At 55.1% G+C, this 16720-nt stretch overlaps 2 protein-coding genes across 2 annotated transcripts in view; one reads left to right on the forward strand and one right to left on the reverse strand.

The window, feature by feature from the left end:
- The window catches only part of NTN1 (netrin 1), a 108007-nt gene extending 103316 nt beyond the window's left edge, over positions 1-4691 (forward strand). The window contains exon 6 of the mRNA XM_071573627.1: positions 4350-4691. Within this exon, the coding sequence (XP_071429728.1) occupies positions 4350-4678 (329 nt within the window). The 3' untranslated portion in view covers positions 4679-4691. The remainder of the gene's footprint in view (positions 1-4349) is intronic.
- Positions 4692-11428: 6737 nt separating this feature from the next.
- The window catches only part of STX8 (syntaxin 8), a 141983-nt gene continuing 136691 nt past the window's right edge, over positions 11429-16720 (reverse strand). The window contains exon 8 of the mRNA XM_071573848.1: positions 11429-12890. Within this exon, the coding sequence (XP_071429949.1) occupies positions 12823-12890 (68 nt within the window). The 3' untranslated portion in view covers positions 11429-12822. The remainder of the gene's footprint in view (positions 12891-16720) is intronic.

The following is a 16720-nucleotide window of genomic DNA, read 5'->3' on the forward strand; positions in this document are numbered from 1 at the left end:
TGAGACACCTGAACCCACCACTGCTGTCCCGAGCACATCCCCCCAGTGCACATTCCATCAGTCCATATCAAAGATCCTCCCATGGGATCTTTCCCAGGGGCCAGGACAGCGATGCTGCCAGTCACTGGAAGCTCCCTAGAGCTCCAGCTCCCATGGACAGACCACTGCAGAGGATACACATGATATTCTGGGGTGGATTCCACAGCAGGATGCACAGGCTTGGCCATGCAGCCCAACCCTAGGTCAGCCTTGGCAGGGGAAACCTTGAAATCACATTTCTCACAATCAGAAATTAAATAATTAATTGTTTTTCAGCCCCACTGTTTTCATGGATTTTCAGGCCCCTGATTCATGGGCTCTGAATGCTGCTTTGCTTTGAGCCTTATGCAGCTGCCCTCAGGCGTGTTGTTTTGAGGTTTGGGCTGGGCTTTGTTTTTATTACCATCAAGCCATCCACCCTTCTGCTTTCATCTCCAGCATCCAGCCCTTGGGTCTTCCTTGTGGCTGGAGGCTCCCAGCCAAGCCTGCAGGAGCTGTGCAGCATCCTGAGCTCCAGGGAATGCAGGAGGGCACCAAGCCCTCCATCCCTTCCCACAGCCCAGGGACCACTTGGCCACCTTTTCCAAAGAAGTGTAATGTGGTGAGACTCGTAAGGCACCATCCAGGCAGGGTTTGTGGTTCAGGAGCAGCAGGGAGGGTGGGATGTTGGTCATGGGAAGCCCCTTGTGCTCTCCAGAACCTGGCAATGTCCCCCAGCTCTGTGCTGGGGCTGACTGGGGGCTGGCAGGGAGCAGAGCAGGGAACCTGGAGGAAAATCCCTGGAGCCAAATCCCTGGAGCCAAATCCTTGGAGCCATGGGGGTGTCACAGGGCTCAGCTGCCCCCTGTTTGCAAAGCTCAGGGACAAGTCACAGGGACCTGGATGGGAGCCCATCCTCACTGGAAACCAGTGCCACCAGCCCTGACTGGGCCCATCCTCACTGGAAACCAGTGCCACCAGCCCTGACTGGGTCCCTCCTCACTGGAAACCAGTGCCACCAGCCCTGACTGGGTCCATCCTCACTGGAAACCAGTGCCACCAGCCCTGACTGGGTCCATCCTCACTGGAAACCAGTGCCACCAGCCTGGACTGGGCCCATCCTGACTGGAAACCAGTGCCACCAGCCCTGACTGGGTCCATCCTGACTGGAAACCAGTGCCACCAGCCCTGACTGGGCCCATCCTCACTGGAAACCAGTGCCACCAGCCTGAACTGGGTCCCTCCTGACTGGAAATCAGTGCCACCAGCCTGGACTGGGTCCATCCTGACTGGAAACCAGTGCCACCAGCCCTGACTGGGACCATCCCCACTGGAAACCAGTGCCACCAGCCCTGACTGGGTCCCTCCTCACTGGAAACCAGTGCCACCAGCCTGGACTGGGCCCATCCTAACTGGAAACCAGTGCCACCAGCCCTGACTGGGCCCATCCTCACTGGAAACCAGTGCCACCAGCCCTGACTGGGTCCATCCTGACTGGAAACCAGTGCCACCAGCCCTGACTGGGTCCATCCTGACTGGAAACCAGTGCCACCAGCCCTGACTGGGCCCATCCTCACTGGAAACCAGTGCCACCAGCCTGGACTGGGCCCATCCTGACTGGAAACCAGTGCCACCAGCCCTGACTGGGCCCATCCTCACTGGAAACCAGTGCCACCAGCCCTGACTGGGACCATCCCCACTGGAAACCAGTGCCACCAGCCTGGCTGGAGGGGCAGCACTGGGGAAGCTGCAGCTCAGTTATTTGTGCTCCTGCCCCAGGTCCCCACCTGCTCCCAGGGCATCCTGGCCAGGAGAGCACCATCTCCAGCACCCCTGTCAATAACCATCATCCCGTTACATCCCTTCCTCTGGTTGCCCCATGGATGCTCTCTGGGATCTTTTTCCAGGGATGTGGTGACAGGGACAGTCCTGAAAGGGGCTCAGGGGGACAGCAAAGTGAGAGCAGAGACAAAGCTCTGCCCTAGAAACGGCAGGTGAAGGCCAACACCAAGCACCAAAGCCACTTTTGGGACTGGGGGGCAGAGCTGAGCCCCCTCCAAACCATGAAGGGACTGAAACCTCCTCTTTCATGAGATGAGTGTCTAAATCCCTGGGGATTCACTCAGGAGAGCCAGCTCAGGTGCTCCCAAAAATCCTGCTGGCATCTTTCTGTATCTCTACATGTCTTGTGTCCTCTGGGAGATGCTCCAAAACTCCACCACCAAAATACCCAGACATGGCACAGCTGAACCTGAACTCCAAAGCCAGGCTCAGGGGGAACTGCATGTCCTGGATGTGAAGTTATGGGCAGAAAACTGGCGGTGAGGGGAGGCAGCTGCAGCCACGCCAGCCAAGACTTTCTCAAAGCTTTCACTCCTTCCACTTCATTAATAAAAGGGGAAAAAAAATGAGAGACGGGGGCCTTGACATCAAAAAAAATACAGACTGTGTGTTTTAGAGCAGAGTTTCCTGTAACCACCTCTCCCTGGTTCCTTTTCATTCATTTTCTCCATTTTGTCAGTGTGGACCCAGGCAGGTCAAAGGTTTAAGCTTTTTTGGAAAAATTTGTTTCCAAAAAATAAAAATTGGCTGATCTTCACATTTTGTTACCTTCACACCAGACAGGGAAATACGTGGTCAGAGCTTAGGGTTGTTTTCTTTCCTTTTTTTTATTTCTTCTTTTTTTTTTTTTAATGAAAGCATCTGGCCTCCATGACATGCTCTGAGAAAAAAAAAAACTACTCCCATATATTTTGTAATGTGTTAAAAAGCTGTGCTGGGCTGCAGAGCCCCATTTCCTCCCACAGCCTGGATCAGTTGGCACGGTGTGGTTTTACAGAGAGGCTGATGCTCCTCCACCTCTAACCCAGTAGGGGGAAATTGGGTTGTTAAAAGGCAAATGGGAGAGTTTTGCCTGTGATTTTGGGGGTTTCTGTTAATTTATACAAGCAGGATTGGCCCTGGCCAGACAGCTGAGACAGGCAGGGGGTTCCAGCTCCCAGGGCATGAGGGAAGGGTGGGACAAAGGGAAAAGCTCAAAGATTTAGGCAACTGGCACTGCAGTTGGGCTGCACCAGCCTGCACGGAGCCTCCAGCCCCGCCTGCTCCCCCAGCCAGGGCTGCTCCCCCAGCCAGGGCTGCCACCACCACCTGGGACTTCCCTGTCTCTGCTGGTGGGAACTCCTCATCCCACACTCAGCAACCCTGACAGGGCTGGGCAGTCCCTGCCTGGGGAAGGTTTTTCCTGGGAGTGACTTTTAGTGAGGAGGGATGTGTTGCTGCTCCATCCCCATCTGCCATCCTGGCACAGTGAGGAGCTGCTGTCACAGAGAAGCCCACCAGGGCAGCAGGAGCTGCCTCCAGGATTGTACCTCCTCTTCCTCACCGTGCTGTGGGGCCAAATGCTCCCTTTCCCATGGGGGTCTCTTTCCTTCCCTTTGGTTTAAACCCAAGTCTATGGATGTCACCTGAGGAGGGGACAGCAGCACCAGGAGTTGTGGATGTGGGCTGGGGAAACAGCCTCATGGAGGAGGAGCAGGAAGAGGAGAAGGAAGAGGAGAAGGAAGGCTGGCAAAAGTTGCCATTGTCTGCTTGGGGCCACCTGGGCTGCAGGACAAATCCATGGTGGCTCCAGGGCCATCCTGATGTCCATCACCATCCCAGCTCTGCAGCACCTTCGTGGACAACCTTGTAGAGAACCCTCTCCTACCCAGAGGATGATGCTGAGCCACCTCTTGTCTCTGTCCCCATGGGGCCAGGGGCCATCACTCCTGCTGGTGGCTGCAGGGATGGTGTCACACAGGAACTGTGTTCCAGGAAAGAGCCAGGGGTGCAGTGGTGCAGGGCTGAGTCCTCACCGGGCTCTCTTGGTCCATATGGCAACAGAGGAGGTTACACAGCATCAGCCACAGGCCTGGAAAACATCAATGTGTCATTCCCAGGGCTCCCAGCACAAGGAGAGCCTTGGTGTGCACCCCCCCCCAGCCTCCCCTTCTGGGGGTCCTGCAGCCCCCGTGGGCCTTGGGTTACCATGTCCATGCTCACTGGGGCTGTGTGTGGCAGTGAGCTGGAGAGCATCTCCCAAGTCTATGGTGCTCTTAGAACCTTTGCTGAGACCCTCAGGCAGCAGCACTGGCTGCTCTTGCTCATGATGGGTGGCCTGGGTCAGTTTTGGGGCCCCCACCACCCTTGTCTGCTGCCTCCCCCAGCCTGGGCTCCAGAGACCAAATCCTCACACAGCCCATTAGGTAAGGCTTGAAATGCATTTTCTTCTCACCAGCTCCAACAGTAACATCCTTTCCTCTCTTTCCTCCCGTGTTGTTTTTTCCCAGCTGTCCAGATCCACATCCTGAAAGCAGAAAAAAATGCCGACTGGTGGAAGTTCACCGTCAACATCATCTCCGTCTACAAACAAGGCAGCAACCGGATCCGGCGCGGGGACCAGACCCTGTGGATCCACTCCAAGGACATAGCGTGCAAGTGCCCCAAAATCAAGCCCATGAAGAAGTATTTGCTGCTGGGCACCAACGAGGACTCTCCCGACCAGAGCGGCATCATTGCGGACAAAAGCAGCCTGGTGATCCAGTGGCGGGACACGTGGGCGCGGCGGCTCAGGAAGTTCCAGCAGCGCGAGAAGAAGGGCAAGTGTAAGAAAGCCTAAAGGAGGAGAAGGCCCCGGGGGGCACGGGAGGGAGGGACTGACTGTGCATGCTGCTTTGTGTAGAGCTGGGGGGCAGGGGTGGCACCGGGCACACCGGGGGATGGCAGAGGGTCCGGCGGGATCGCACCGTGTGTGCCGGGAGGAAACCAACCAAAACCCAACACGAGAGATCCTGCACGTGGACGTGAACCAAGAGGAGTGTGGGCACGGCACCCACTGCCCCCCAGCCTCTTCCTGCCCCATTGCTGAAGAGCTCAGAGACACCAAACTGCCTTCCAGCTGCCAACACCTGCTGCTCCCAAAGCACGGCACGGGAACACCAATCCTGTAAGAAACTAATCAACAGCAACGCTGGAAATTAACTCCCCATCCCCAAAATACGTATTTGCAGCTTAGGTTGACCAAGACAGTTATTGTAGAGGAAACTAAACAGAGACTTTGTGCTGAGGACACATCCAAGGATCGACTGAGGGGTTCTGTGAAGGCTCTGGTACCTACCAGCCGTGCCCACCACCCGCCGTGTGGGACCCAGCCAGGCCCAGGTCTCCAGCAGTGATGATGCTCCGAGCCCAGTTCAGGCCCAGCAAAGAGGGGACAACACTGGTGGGCAACTTCACCCTGTGCATAACTCAGGGAGTGACTCCTTGCTCCAGTCCCCACGCCCTGAGTGCTGTCCCCACCACACTGAAGGAGCAGGAGCCCACAGGGTGCCCTGACACTGATTCACAGGCAAGGAGTTGATAACCAGGATCCCCAAGGAAACACCCAGATTTGGCAAAAAATTACTTTGCCTCCATTTTCTTTAAGTGCTCTGGAAGATCCTGCTTGCTGCAGTCCCTGAGTCTCCACTGCAACCACCCCGAGACCTCCTTCATGGGCACAGTCCTCTCTGGTGTGTCAGCAGAGCATGAACCCTCAGGTGACAGAAAATCCATGCAGGTGACACCCAGGTCCTGGAAGGCCACTGGTTTCACTCCCAAACTTAGGCAGCTCTTCCAAACCCACAGCAGCTCTGCCCTCACTCCCTCTGGAGCTGCAGCTCCCTGGCATCCCTGCATAAGGTGCCCACGTCCTTGGAGACAAAGGAGGTGGGACAGTGAGTGCCAGGGACTGTCCCCATGGGCAGTGGGGCCAGTGTAGAGCTCTAGGGCTTGGCTGAGGTAGAGCCCATGCAGGGCAGGGACTGGATGAACAAGGTGTGACCCACCTGGAGCTCCCCAAATTGTTCTCCTCCTTCTGCTGGGGGTCAAACCCCAAGACTTAAATTTCCCAATGTCAAATCGCACACACACTGAGCGAGGCAGGGGCTGCCTCTCCCCCACCCTGCACCCTGAGGGCTGGAGCATCTTCCCCTGGGGCACTCTGCAAGCAGGGCTGGCTGCTGAGCTGGCACCCAGGCACTGCCCCCCGTGCCAGGCAGCCCACGAGGAACGGGGATGTCCGAGTGCTCCTCACCCCGGGCGACAGGAAAGGCAGGACGGGTACCTGGAGGAGATGCAAACATTAATGGCTCTGAAAAGCAAAACCTCCCTGATATTTTTCCTTTTAGGAAACTTGGAAACATCTCTTTTATGACATTTTCCAGTGGTTTTGCCTTGTTTTATAGCAATTGACAATATTTATATAATGACATAAACCACCATAAAGCGAGGCAGGCATGTAAATAGGTGCAAAGTGGAGGCTCCCAGGGAAGCTCCAGCCAATGTCAGGCTGCTGGAGACACCACCTGGAGGGAGAGAGCTCTGCTGAGCTTCCCCTTGCCACCATAAGACCCTCCAACATTAGTCTGGGTATTAGGAGAAAAATCCCACAGTCTGTGTTTTCTCCCCTTTCCCAGAGTGGACTTGGATTTTCTTATCTCAGAGCTCAAGGAGAGCTGATGGTTTTGCAGCTGAGGGAGCCCAAGCCACCAAGTTTTGAAGGATAAAATCTGGCCTCAAGTGTTTAAATGGAGGCTTAAAGCCCCAAAATGGAGCTTGGATGGTCTCCTGCAGCCAACTCAGCTGATTCCAGGGACACCCCAATGTTTGCAGACAGTGAGTCCTTGTTTAGCCAGGACACCCTGAACCATGGGAGACCCTCAGGTGGCCCAAAATCAACAGGATCCAACCCAAAGACAGTTCTCTGCTTGGAGTGCAGGAAGGCAAGGCCAGGGGACATGGGGACTTGGGGACTGCCCACCAAGCACACTTGGACATCTAACACTCCCTCCCGTTTTCCAACCTTGCCAAGCAGCCTTGACAGCCCCAAACCCACCAGAGGCACAGCCCAGCCCTTCCCCTGGTCCCACTGGTCTCAGAGGCTGCAGAAGAACCACCACCCACTCCATGCCATGACTGGACCCCTCCAGGCACTGACACAACCTGGGAAATCACAAAGGAAAGGAGTTCACACAAGACCTGAAACAGCTCAGATCCCACCAGAGTGAAGTCGCCATCCTTGTCCCACCTGTCCCATCATCCCTGTTGGAGTTCTGCATTTCCAACCTCACTAGAGAAACCTCTTCACTCCACCCACGGTGCCCCCGTGCCCTCCATGTGCTCCCGGTGACCCTGACCTGCAGGAGCTGCTGGTGGAACTGGCACACAGCCCCTTCCACACCCATTTCTGGGGTGCCCAGGGATGTGACACTTCCCTGCAGCCACCCCGGCTCCAGGACATCTCCTGGGGGGACACCTCTGTCCACTCACCCAAAGAGGGACAGGATGGCCCCCTAAATACCCACCTGGATGGCCGGGGGGGCAGCTCTGGGGACCAGCAAAGAACGTGAGCACCCCCGTTGTCCTGGGCACCCCCATCGCCCTGGGCACCCCCATGGCCCTGGACACCCCCATGGTCCTGGGCACCCCCATCATCCTGGGCACCCCCATCGCCCTGGGCACCCCCATTGCCCTGGACACCCCCATCACCCTGGGCACCCCCATCGCCCTGGGCACCCCCATCGTCCTGGGCACCCCCATCGTCCTGGACACCCCCATCACCCTGGGCACCCCCATCGCCCTGGGCACCCCCATTGCCCTGGGCAACCCATCACCCTGGGCACCCCCATGGCCCTGGGCACCCCCATTGCCCTGGTCACCCCCATGGCCCTGGGCACCCCCATTGCCCTGGGCACCCCCATCGTCCTGGGCACCCCCATGGCCCTGGGCACCCCCATGGCCCTGGGCACAGGATGGAGGGCCCAGGGGCAGTGGGGCATGGCCAGGGAAGGGGCTGTGGGGCCTCCAGCACGGCTTTGGAGAGCAGCTGAAATGCCAAAACAATCATCACCGACGACAGCACCCGACAAAAGTCGTTTCTTCGTCTCGTTTCTGTTCGTCTCGTCGTGTCTGTGCCCTCTGCCTGCACACCCACCTCACCCCCTCACAAAACCTGTGTTCGTTTTGGGGTTGGTCTGTTGATTTTTTGGTTTTTTATTATTTCTGTTAATATCTTGAACTGTAAATGTTGTTTAGTTCTGACCATGGCAGACTGCTTTGGGCGATGTTTCTTTACAATGCATACTAATATATTATGGTTATTATATATGAATATATTTAATGACAAGTGAAAAAGTTGTGGATTTTCTTATTGTTTTTCCGAGTTGTTTCTTTTTGTTTTTTTATTTCCCCCCCCCCCCTTTGTTTGTTTGTTCATTAGATTGGCTGTAATTGACCCGAAGGAGCTTGTAACTGTTCAGCACCCACTCGGTAGAACTAAAGTCAGAAACCAGTTGAATAAACTCTTGTAAACTGTAAAACTCTCCATGGATCTCTCCTTCCTCCCACCCCTCAGGCTGCCAAGGAACAGGGACAGCACCCCAGCCAGGGAAGTGACAGTGTCCCCTCTGCCTCCCCAGGTCTGGCCATGTCCCCTGGGCAGGGCTGAGGTGACACAGCTATTGTGGACTGTCAGTCCCAGCCACGTGTCCCCCAGATATCCCCCTGGCACTTCTCCCTGCCCCTGGGGACAGTGGGATCACCACGGGTGGGTGGGTGGGATGGGGGTCCCCACCAGCACCCGTGGGCTCATCTCTGCTGCCAGAGGGGACTGAGCCCTGTGGTGGCACAGAGCAGGCCCTGCCAAAACCTGTGGGACCCACATAGAGTGGGGGGACAGGGCACAGCCAGAGCCTGGGGGCTCAGGGGAGCTGCCAACCCCCCTCTGGGCCTCATTCTGTGCCACCCACAGGCTGCTCAGCAGCACTGCCCCTTCTTGTCCACCACCTGCATCAGCTCCCCGGGGCATCAGAGGGGCCAGCGCTGTGAAACAGCCACACTGAGCCCAGGCAAGGGCTGGTGGCACTGACAGGAGAGCTGGAGGAGGGGGAGACTGAGGCAGCAAAACACTTCCAGGGAGAGAAACAGAGGCAAAAGGTCTTGCAAAGTGCCCAGGGGTCAGCCCCCCTGACCTGTGCCCTCGGTGTCACTGGTGATTTAGGAATTTGGAAACAGCTCAGAGGTCAGAAATCTCAGATCTTTATTGCAGAGACAAATGGGCCACAAGTGACACCCCCTCTGCTCCAGGGCCCTCACCAGAGGCTCCACAGAGGAGCAAATGTGTTTCCCACATTGCTCTGGCTCAAGGCAGGTGGCCAGTTGTCCAAAGGGGGACACAGTGGCTCAAAGAGAGGGATGAGCCTATTGCAGTTCTCCCAGCCTGGTCCAGTTCTCCCAGCCAGGCAGTGTGGGAGAGTGGCTGCCCATGCACTGAGCACAGCACTGAGCTCACACCACAGATCAGGGCACAAGGAAATGCCCAGCAGCCTTCCAAGGTGATCATGTAGGAGCTGGGACTCTTCACCCAGGGCACTGGGACATCTGAGTGTGTGTGGCACGTACCAGACCTTCCCCCAGCACTTGTATTTTTGATAAAAGAACAACTGGAAGCAGCCAAACTCCTGAGCACATTGTCCAAGAGAGAAATGGAGGAGGTGGAAGGGAAGGAGAAGCCTGGGATGTCTCTCTGGGCACATTCCAGAAGGACCTGTGCTTGGAGAAGCCACTGCAGGTTGGCTGCAAACCCATCAGCTCTTGTATTTCAACCTTCCTTTTCCCTCAGCAGGGCAGGGAGACAGCACAGCTTTCCTCCACACAGCAGAACGCTGCCAAACCCACTGCTTTTTAATAAAATTCCTCACCCACATGACACATTAAATGTTACCTAAAGGGCAAGTCTGAGGACCCTTTTGTTCCACATCTCAGTGAGCAAATCCTCATGTTTCCACCCTTCCCAGGCACTAACAGCAAAAATGTGTTTGAGGACCCAGTGGGTCAGAAACCTCCTTTTTAAAGACTCACCAGAACAAAGTCACAATGTAACGTTGATCAGGATGAGTTACACGTCCATCCTGTGTGTCCTGGGAATTCAAACAAAACCTTCATTCCCTCTGTAAATGACAGTTCTAATTAGAAGCCCAAGCCTGTGGTGCCACCTCAATAAAGCTTGTGTTGTTCTCCTCCTGTCACTGGAGATCCACGGGCTGTGAGTGCCATCCCACTCAGGGCTGGGCACAGGAACAACTGCTGAGGAGCAACTCCAGGAGCATTCCCAGTGTCAGTCCCTCTGCAGAGCTGCAGGAATGCACAGATTTGGAACATGCCTCCAAAGCCACCCCTTACTTGCTTCCAGCTGGAGCAGCCTTGCTTCAAGCTCCATCTCTAATCTGACATCAAGCAATAAACTAATCAAACTCCTGCGTGTCATCTGGAAAACCACGAGAACATTAAACTCCCCTCCCCTCCTCTGAAGGCTGGAAGGCTTTTCTGTGAGGAAAAGCAAGCAGGCACAACCTGGATTGGGCTTCTAAAGGCTTAAGGGATATTCTACACCCAAGCACATGTGTGAAGGCTCCAGGCGAGCTGGTTTCTCCCCAGCTCTGAGGTTGGTCATCAGCACACCCTGTCAGGTGCTGCTGCCCAGGCCATGAGGCACAGCTGGACCTACTGGCCTTTTCCTCCACTAGCTCCTCTCTCCACCTCCCCTGTGCCTTCCCCAGGAGCACGAAGACAAGGACATGCTGCTCTCTGGCTCCAGGGTACAGTTCCCAAGATTGTAGGACAGGTTACTGTCAATGGCAGGGATTGCCCAGAGAAGCTGTGGCTGCCCCATCCCTGGAAGTGTCCAAGGCCAGGTTGGACAGGGCTTGGAGCAACCTGGGCTGGTGGGAGGGGTCTTTAAGATGGTCTTTAAGGTCCCTTCCAACCCAACCATTCAATGATTTTATGGATTCCACGGGGTACTCAACAGCTCCTTGAGTGCCAAACTCCATCTCCTCCCATCACAGCCACCTCTGTCACTCCCACCTCAGATCCTGCAGTGATGGGGTCAGAGCCTCAGCTCCAGCCAACCCTGCACACTGCAAGGAGACAACTGAAGGTGATCTCAGGTCACCAAGCCCTTCATGGAGGGGCCTGTGCTGAAGCCCCAACTAAGATGTAACAATGCCAAGGTCATGGGTGCAATCCCCTGTGTGGGCCACTGACTTAAGAGTTGGACTCGATGATCCTTGGGGGGTCCTTCCAACTCAGAATAGTCTCTGAAAAGATGTGGAAACTGAACCCAGAAAAGAAAAATGGCTTCATGTCACTCAGGAGGACCAGCCCAAGGCTGGCAACTCTCACAGATCTGTCATAATATGCATGAAGACTGACAGAAATTGCTTATTTCCTTCTGCAAATCAGCACTTGGGAAATGGAAGCATTGGATAAATCACTCATGGACAGCATGAGATGGTGGGAAACAATAACACCCCAAGGAGACAAATTATATAGAAATGGATTGGCTTTTATTCAGTATTTATTGCTTGCTCTATTAATGCTGAAATCAAATTGAGACATGTAACAAAATAATTATTTTCTTGGCCAGAAGCAAACATTCAGTACTTCTTTTTCATTAGTTTTGAAACAGGTCATCCTTCCTCTGAGTTTGAACAGTATGTGAGAAGTTATAAAAGGAAGAGGCAGAGCTTGATCACCAAGATTAGGATGTTAAGGATGGCACATGTCCCATGGGCAGCCTGGCAGAGCCCGTGGGGAGCACTCCAGGCAGGGCTCTGCACCCTCACAGCCCTGCTGTGGGTCCTGCTGTGGTCACACTTCAGGAACTCCCCAAAGACTCTGCTCTGACTCCCTCACCAGCAATTCCACGCAGCCCACAGGGGTCCTGCCCCTCCCACAGGGCTCTGCAGGCTCTCACAGCCCACCCTGTGAGGAAGCAGATGCAGCCATTCCCCAGGACCATTCCTTGCAAAACATGGAGCATTTTCCTTCTGAAGGAAGGGATCAGGAAGCAGAGGAACTGTTGCTGTACTCCAAACCATTTCTCTTTTCAGTGTTCTGAAGCCCTTGGGACTACTGAGCTGGGCAGAGGTGCTGGCAGTGGGCAGGTGGCACCAGCTCATCCTCAGACAGGGATGTATCCCCTGTACAGGGGGGCAGGTGGCACCAGCACATCCTCAAGGATGCAGGAGAGGTGTATCCACTGGACAGGAGGGCAGGTGGCACCAGCACATCCTCAGGAATGTAGGAGAGGTGTATCCCCTGTACAGGGGGGCAGGTGGCACCAGCACAGCCTCAGGGATGCAGGAGAGGTGTATCCACTGTACAGGGGGGCAGGTGGCACCAGCACAGCCTCAGGGATGCAGGAGAGGTGTATCCACTGGACAGGAGGGCAGGTGGCATCAGCTCATCCTCAGACAGAGATGTATCCACTGGACAGGAGGGCAGGTGGCACCAGCACAGCCTCAGACAGAGGTGTATCCACTGGACAGGAGGGCAGGTGGCACCAGCACAGCCTCAGACAGAGGTGTATCCACTGGACAGGAGGGCAGGTGGCATCAGCTCATCCTCAGACAGAGATGAATCCACTGGACAGGAGGGCAGGTGGCACCAGCACAGCCTCAGGGATGCAGGAGAGGTGTATCCACTGCACAGCTGCAGCTCCTGAGTGCCAAAGGCAGGGGCGAAGAGAGCCCTTTTCCTGCTGAATCCTCCAGACCACAGGGTGCTCCTCAGCTGGGTCTCCAGGGAGAGGGGATGTGTGGTGGCCATGGCTCCAGCCTGGGCCTGCTGAGCTCATTCCAGCACAGAAGGTCTCTGTCTCTGCCCACAGGTGTCCTCCCTGCAGTCCCTGAGCTCGGGGAGGCTCCCACGGCCCCGGCTCTGTCAGTGGTTGGGCCACAGGGCGACCACCACGATGGCGATGAGCAGCAGCACGATCACCACCAGCATCCCTGCAAGGCATGAAACGAGTTAGGGGGGTTGCTTTCCTCATTTCCTAATGGTTTTCTGCAGGTAAATCCTTCCTCCTTGTCCTGCTCCTCCTCCCAGCTGGGGCTGACTCCCCTCACAGATCCCTGCACGCTGACAACCCACAGATGTGGGGCTCAGCCCCCATGTGGGCAGAGAGGTTCCTTCTCCTCCTGACCCTTCCAATCAGTATTTTCTAGCAGTCCCTGCAGGGTATTTTCCTACCTGAACATCTGTGCAAAGATTAAGGGGTGTGTTTAACTCATGGCAAGGCCACTTTTCTGGAATCCCTCAGTACCATCCCACTGGGGCAAAGGATTATCCAGGAGGAAATCCAAATTGCATCAGGAAATTGTTTCCAACACAAACTACTCCTGCTTTCAGACAAAACCCCGTGCAGAGCAAAAACTGGGTTTTCAGGCATGTCCCTGACTTGGGAAAACCCAGATCATCCAGCACTGGAGAGTCCAACTGTGCAGCTCGTGGCTCCCTGTGCCCCACCCTGCCCCCAAACCCACTGGTGTGAACACACAGACATCCATAAACGTGGTCTTAGAAAACTTTCTAAGTTTCCAGTTCAGGCACACCAGTTACTCTGAAGGACTGTGTTAAAAAACCAGGAGTTATGGATCATTTTAGAGACTGATGCAGAAAAGCAGCACAGCAGATTTTCTCCCCCTCACGACAGTGGGCAGGTGACATGGCTGATGGACACGGCTGCAGGAAACTAAATCACAAACTCAGAGTGGTTTGGGTTGGAAGGGACCATAAAGGTCATCTCATTCCACCCCTGCCATGGGCAGGGACACCTCCCACTGTCCCAGGTTGCTCCAAGCCCTGTCCAGCCTGGCCTTGGACACTCCCAGGGATGGGGCAGCCACAGCTTCTCTGGGCACCTGTGCCAGGGCCTGCCCATCCTCCCAGCCAGGAATTCCTTCCCAATATCCCATCTAACCCTGCCTTCTGGCAATGGGAAGCCATTCCCCTTGTCCAGGCCCTTGTAAATAGTTCCTCTCCATCTTTGTCAGGTCCCCTTCAGGCCCTGGAAGGCCACAATGAGGTCACCCCAAAGCTTCTCTTCTCCAGGTGGACACTCCAATCTCTCCCACCCTTCCCTCCCAGCAGAGCTGCTCCATCCCCTGCCCATCCTGGTGCCTCCTCTGGCCTCTCTCCAGCAGCTCCATGTCCTTCCTGTGCTGCCCCCAGGGCTGGGGCAGCTCTGCAGGAGGGTCTCACCTGAGGGGCAGAGGGGCATAATCCTTTCCCTATCCTTTGCTCCCCCTTTCTTAGGGCAGCCCTCCCCTTTCTCTCCCCTTTTTTGGAGGAAAGGAAGGAATATTTTACTGAGAATGGCCTGGACCCCCCCATGAGCTCCCAAAGCACCCCCAGTACACAAACTCCTGGCCTGGCTGGACACTGTGCTGGGCACTGGCACCACACACACAGGTGTCCCCTGGGCTAAGACAATCTTTTAATTAAGAGGCTTTTATTTGTGCTTAGCATCTGCTGTCCCCCTGTCTGAGCTGTGGGAATATGTTGTGGTTCCAAGAGTGGAAAACCTGTCCTTTCCTCTGGTGCTCACACATGACTATTACTCAACCACTTACAGTATTTACAAGTCCAGCTCATGGCAATTAAAAAAGGATGTATTAAAACAAACTCCTCTTTCCAAGCTGGAAAAGGATATTAGGCATTGCTTTTTGTAAATAGTGTCATGTTTTCTGTGCAGAAACTGTTTCTCTGCCAGGAGCCCAGGATTTTTTTCCAGGGAAATAAGAGTTGCCACCAACACTGTTTTTTTGGGTTCTGCTCAGCTGAAACCATTTGTTATCTGAGGCTGAGCTGCACTTCTCTGCACTGGCTCCAGCAGGTCTTGGATACTGAGCCTTCCCCTTTGCAGGAACAGCTGCTGGCAGGAAGGCAGCAACTCCATGTGCTGCACCCGGGATGCTCAGGGGTGTGGCAGGACTTGGCACCACAGCGGGGTCAGGGACAACCTGCAGGGGCTGCATCCTGTGGGCAGGATGGTTTGGGGCAATCCTGCTTCGAGGACACCTGGATGGAACTGCTCATTGAACTGACCCATGGGTAGCACCATCTACAGAATCACAAATCCCACAATGGTTTGGGTTGGGAGGGACCTTAAAGCCCATCCAGTCCCACCCCCTGCCATGGGCAGGGACACCTCCCACCAGCCCAGGGTGCTCCAAGCCCTGTCCAACCTGGCCTTGGACACTCCCAGGGATGGGGCAGCCACAGCTTCTCTGGGCACCTGTGCCAGGGCCTGCCCACCCTCCCAGCCAAGAATTCCTTCCCCATATCCCATCTAACCCTGCCCTGTATCACTGTGAAGCCACCCCCTTGTCCTGTCCCTCCATTCCTTGTCCCCAGTCCCTCTCCAGCTCTCCTGGAGCCCCTTTAGGCACTGGAAGGGGCTCTCAGGTCTCCCCAGAGCCTTCTCTTCTCCAGACTGAACAGCCCCAGCTTTCTCACCCTTTTACTATCTTTCTAGTCTCATGTTTTTTACACCTTAATATACATTTTGCAGTTTTCAACAGAGCCAGAAGCAAATAATTTGCTTAACTAGGGAAGAAATAAGATCTGATAAAGCCGCCACATTCCGATTCTCTGTTACGTTTTGCACTGGAGGGAAAAGTTTTAGAGGGTGCAAATCCTTCACACAGTTTCAGCATAACAGAGTTTATGGACTTCAGCAATTAAGACAACTGAGATCAGATGCTTGGAAAATACCCTACAGGTGTGAATTAGTAATGATACAAAGTGGAGTTGATGGGGTGTAATTATTCTTTGACAACTCCCAAGAAAAACTGCACATAAACCCTGAATTATTCCCCAGCAGGAAGAGGGGAAGGTGGGGGACTAATAAAGTGTTGCTAATGGGCAATGCCAAAGGAACCCAAAACTGCAGGGGATGTTCAGGGCAGTAAGAGGGGGACAGCAAAATGAAAAGGAATGAGAGATGGGCTGATTCCAATGGGATGAAGTTCAACAAGTGCAGGTCCTGCCCTTTGGCCACCCCAATCCCCTGCAGCGCTCCAGGCTGGGCACAGAGTGGCTGGAGAGCAGCCAGGCAGAGGGACCTGGGGGGACTGAGGGACAGGAAGCTCAACAGGAGCCACCAGTGTGCCCAGGTGGCCAAGAAGGCCAATGGGATCCTGGCCTGGATCCAAACTAGCGTGGCCAGCAGGCCCAGGGCAGTGACCCTTCCCCTGGACTCTGCCTTGGGGAGGCCACACCTTGAGTGTTGTGTTCAGTTCTGGGCCCCTCAGTTGAGGCAAGAGATTGAGGGGCTGGAGCGGGGCCAGAGAAGAGCAACGAGGCTGGAGAAGGGACTGGATGTGGCACTGAGTGTCCTCTGAAACACCTCCAGGGACAGAGAATCCAACATGTCTTGATCCAACCCTACTGTGATCACCAGCCCAGGGCACTCTGTGCCCTGGGCTGGTGATCACAGTAGGGTTGGATCAAGGGTTGATGATCTCAGAGGTGTTTTCCAACCCAACTGAGAAGAGCAACAAGGCTGGAGAAGGGACTGGAGCACAAGTGCTGTGGGGAGAGGCTGAGGGAGCTGGGGGTGTTCAGCTGGAGAAGAGGAGGCTCAGAGGTGACCTCAGCACTGTCTGGAACTGCCTGAAGGGAAGTTCTGGCCAGGTGGGGGTTGGTCTCTTCTCCCTGGCACTCAGCAATAGGACAAGGGGGCACGATGGGCTCAAGCTCTGCCAGGGGAAATTGAAGTTGGAGAGCAGAAAGAAATTCTTTGCAGAGAGAGTGCTCAGGCATTGGAATGGGCTGC

Source organism: Pithys albifrons, chromosome 19, assembly GCF_047495875.1.
Source record: "Pithys albifrons albifrons isolate INPA30051 chromosome 19, PitAlb_v1, whole genome shotgun sequence".
NCBI classification, from domain to species: Eukaryota; Metazoa; Chordata; class Aves; order Passeriformes; family Thamnophilidae; genus Pithys; species Pithys albifrons.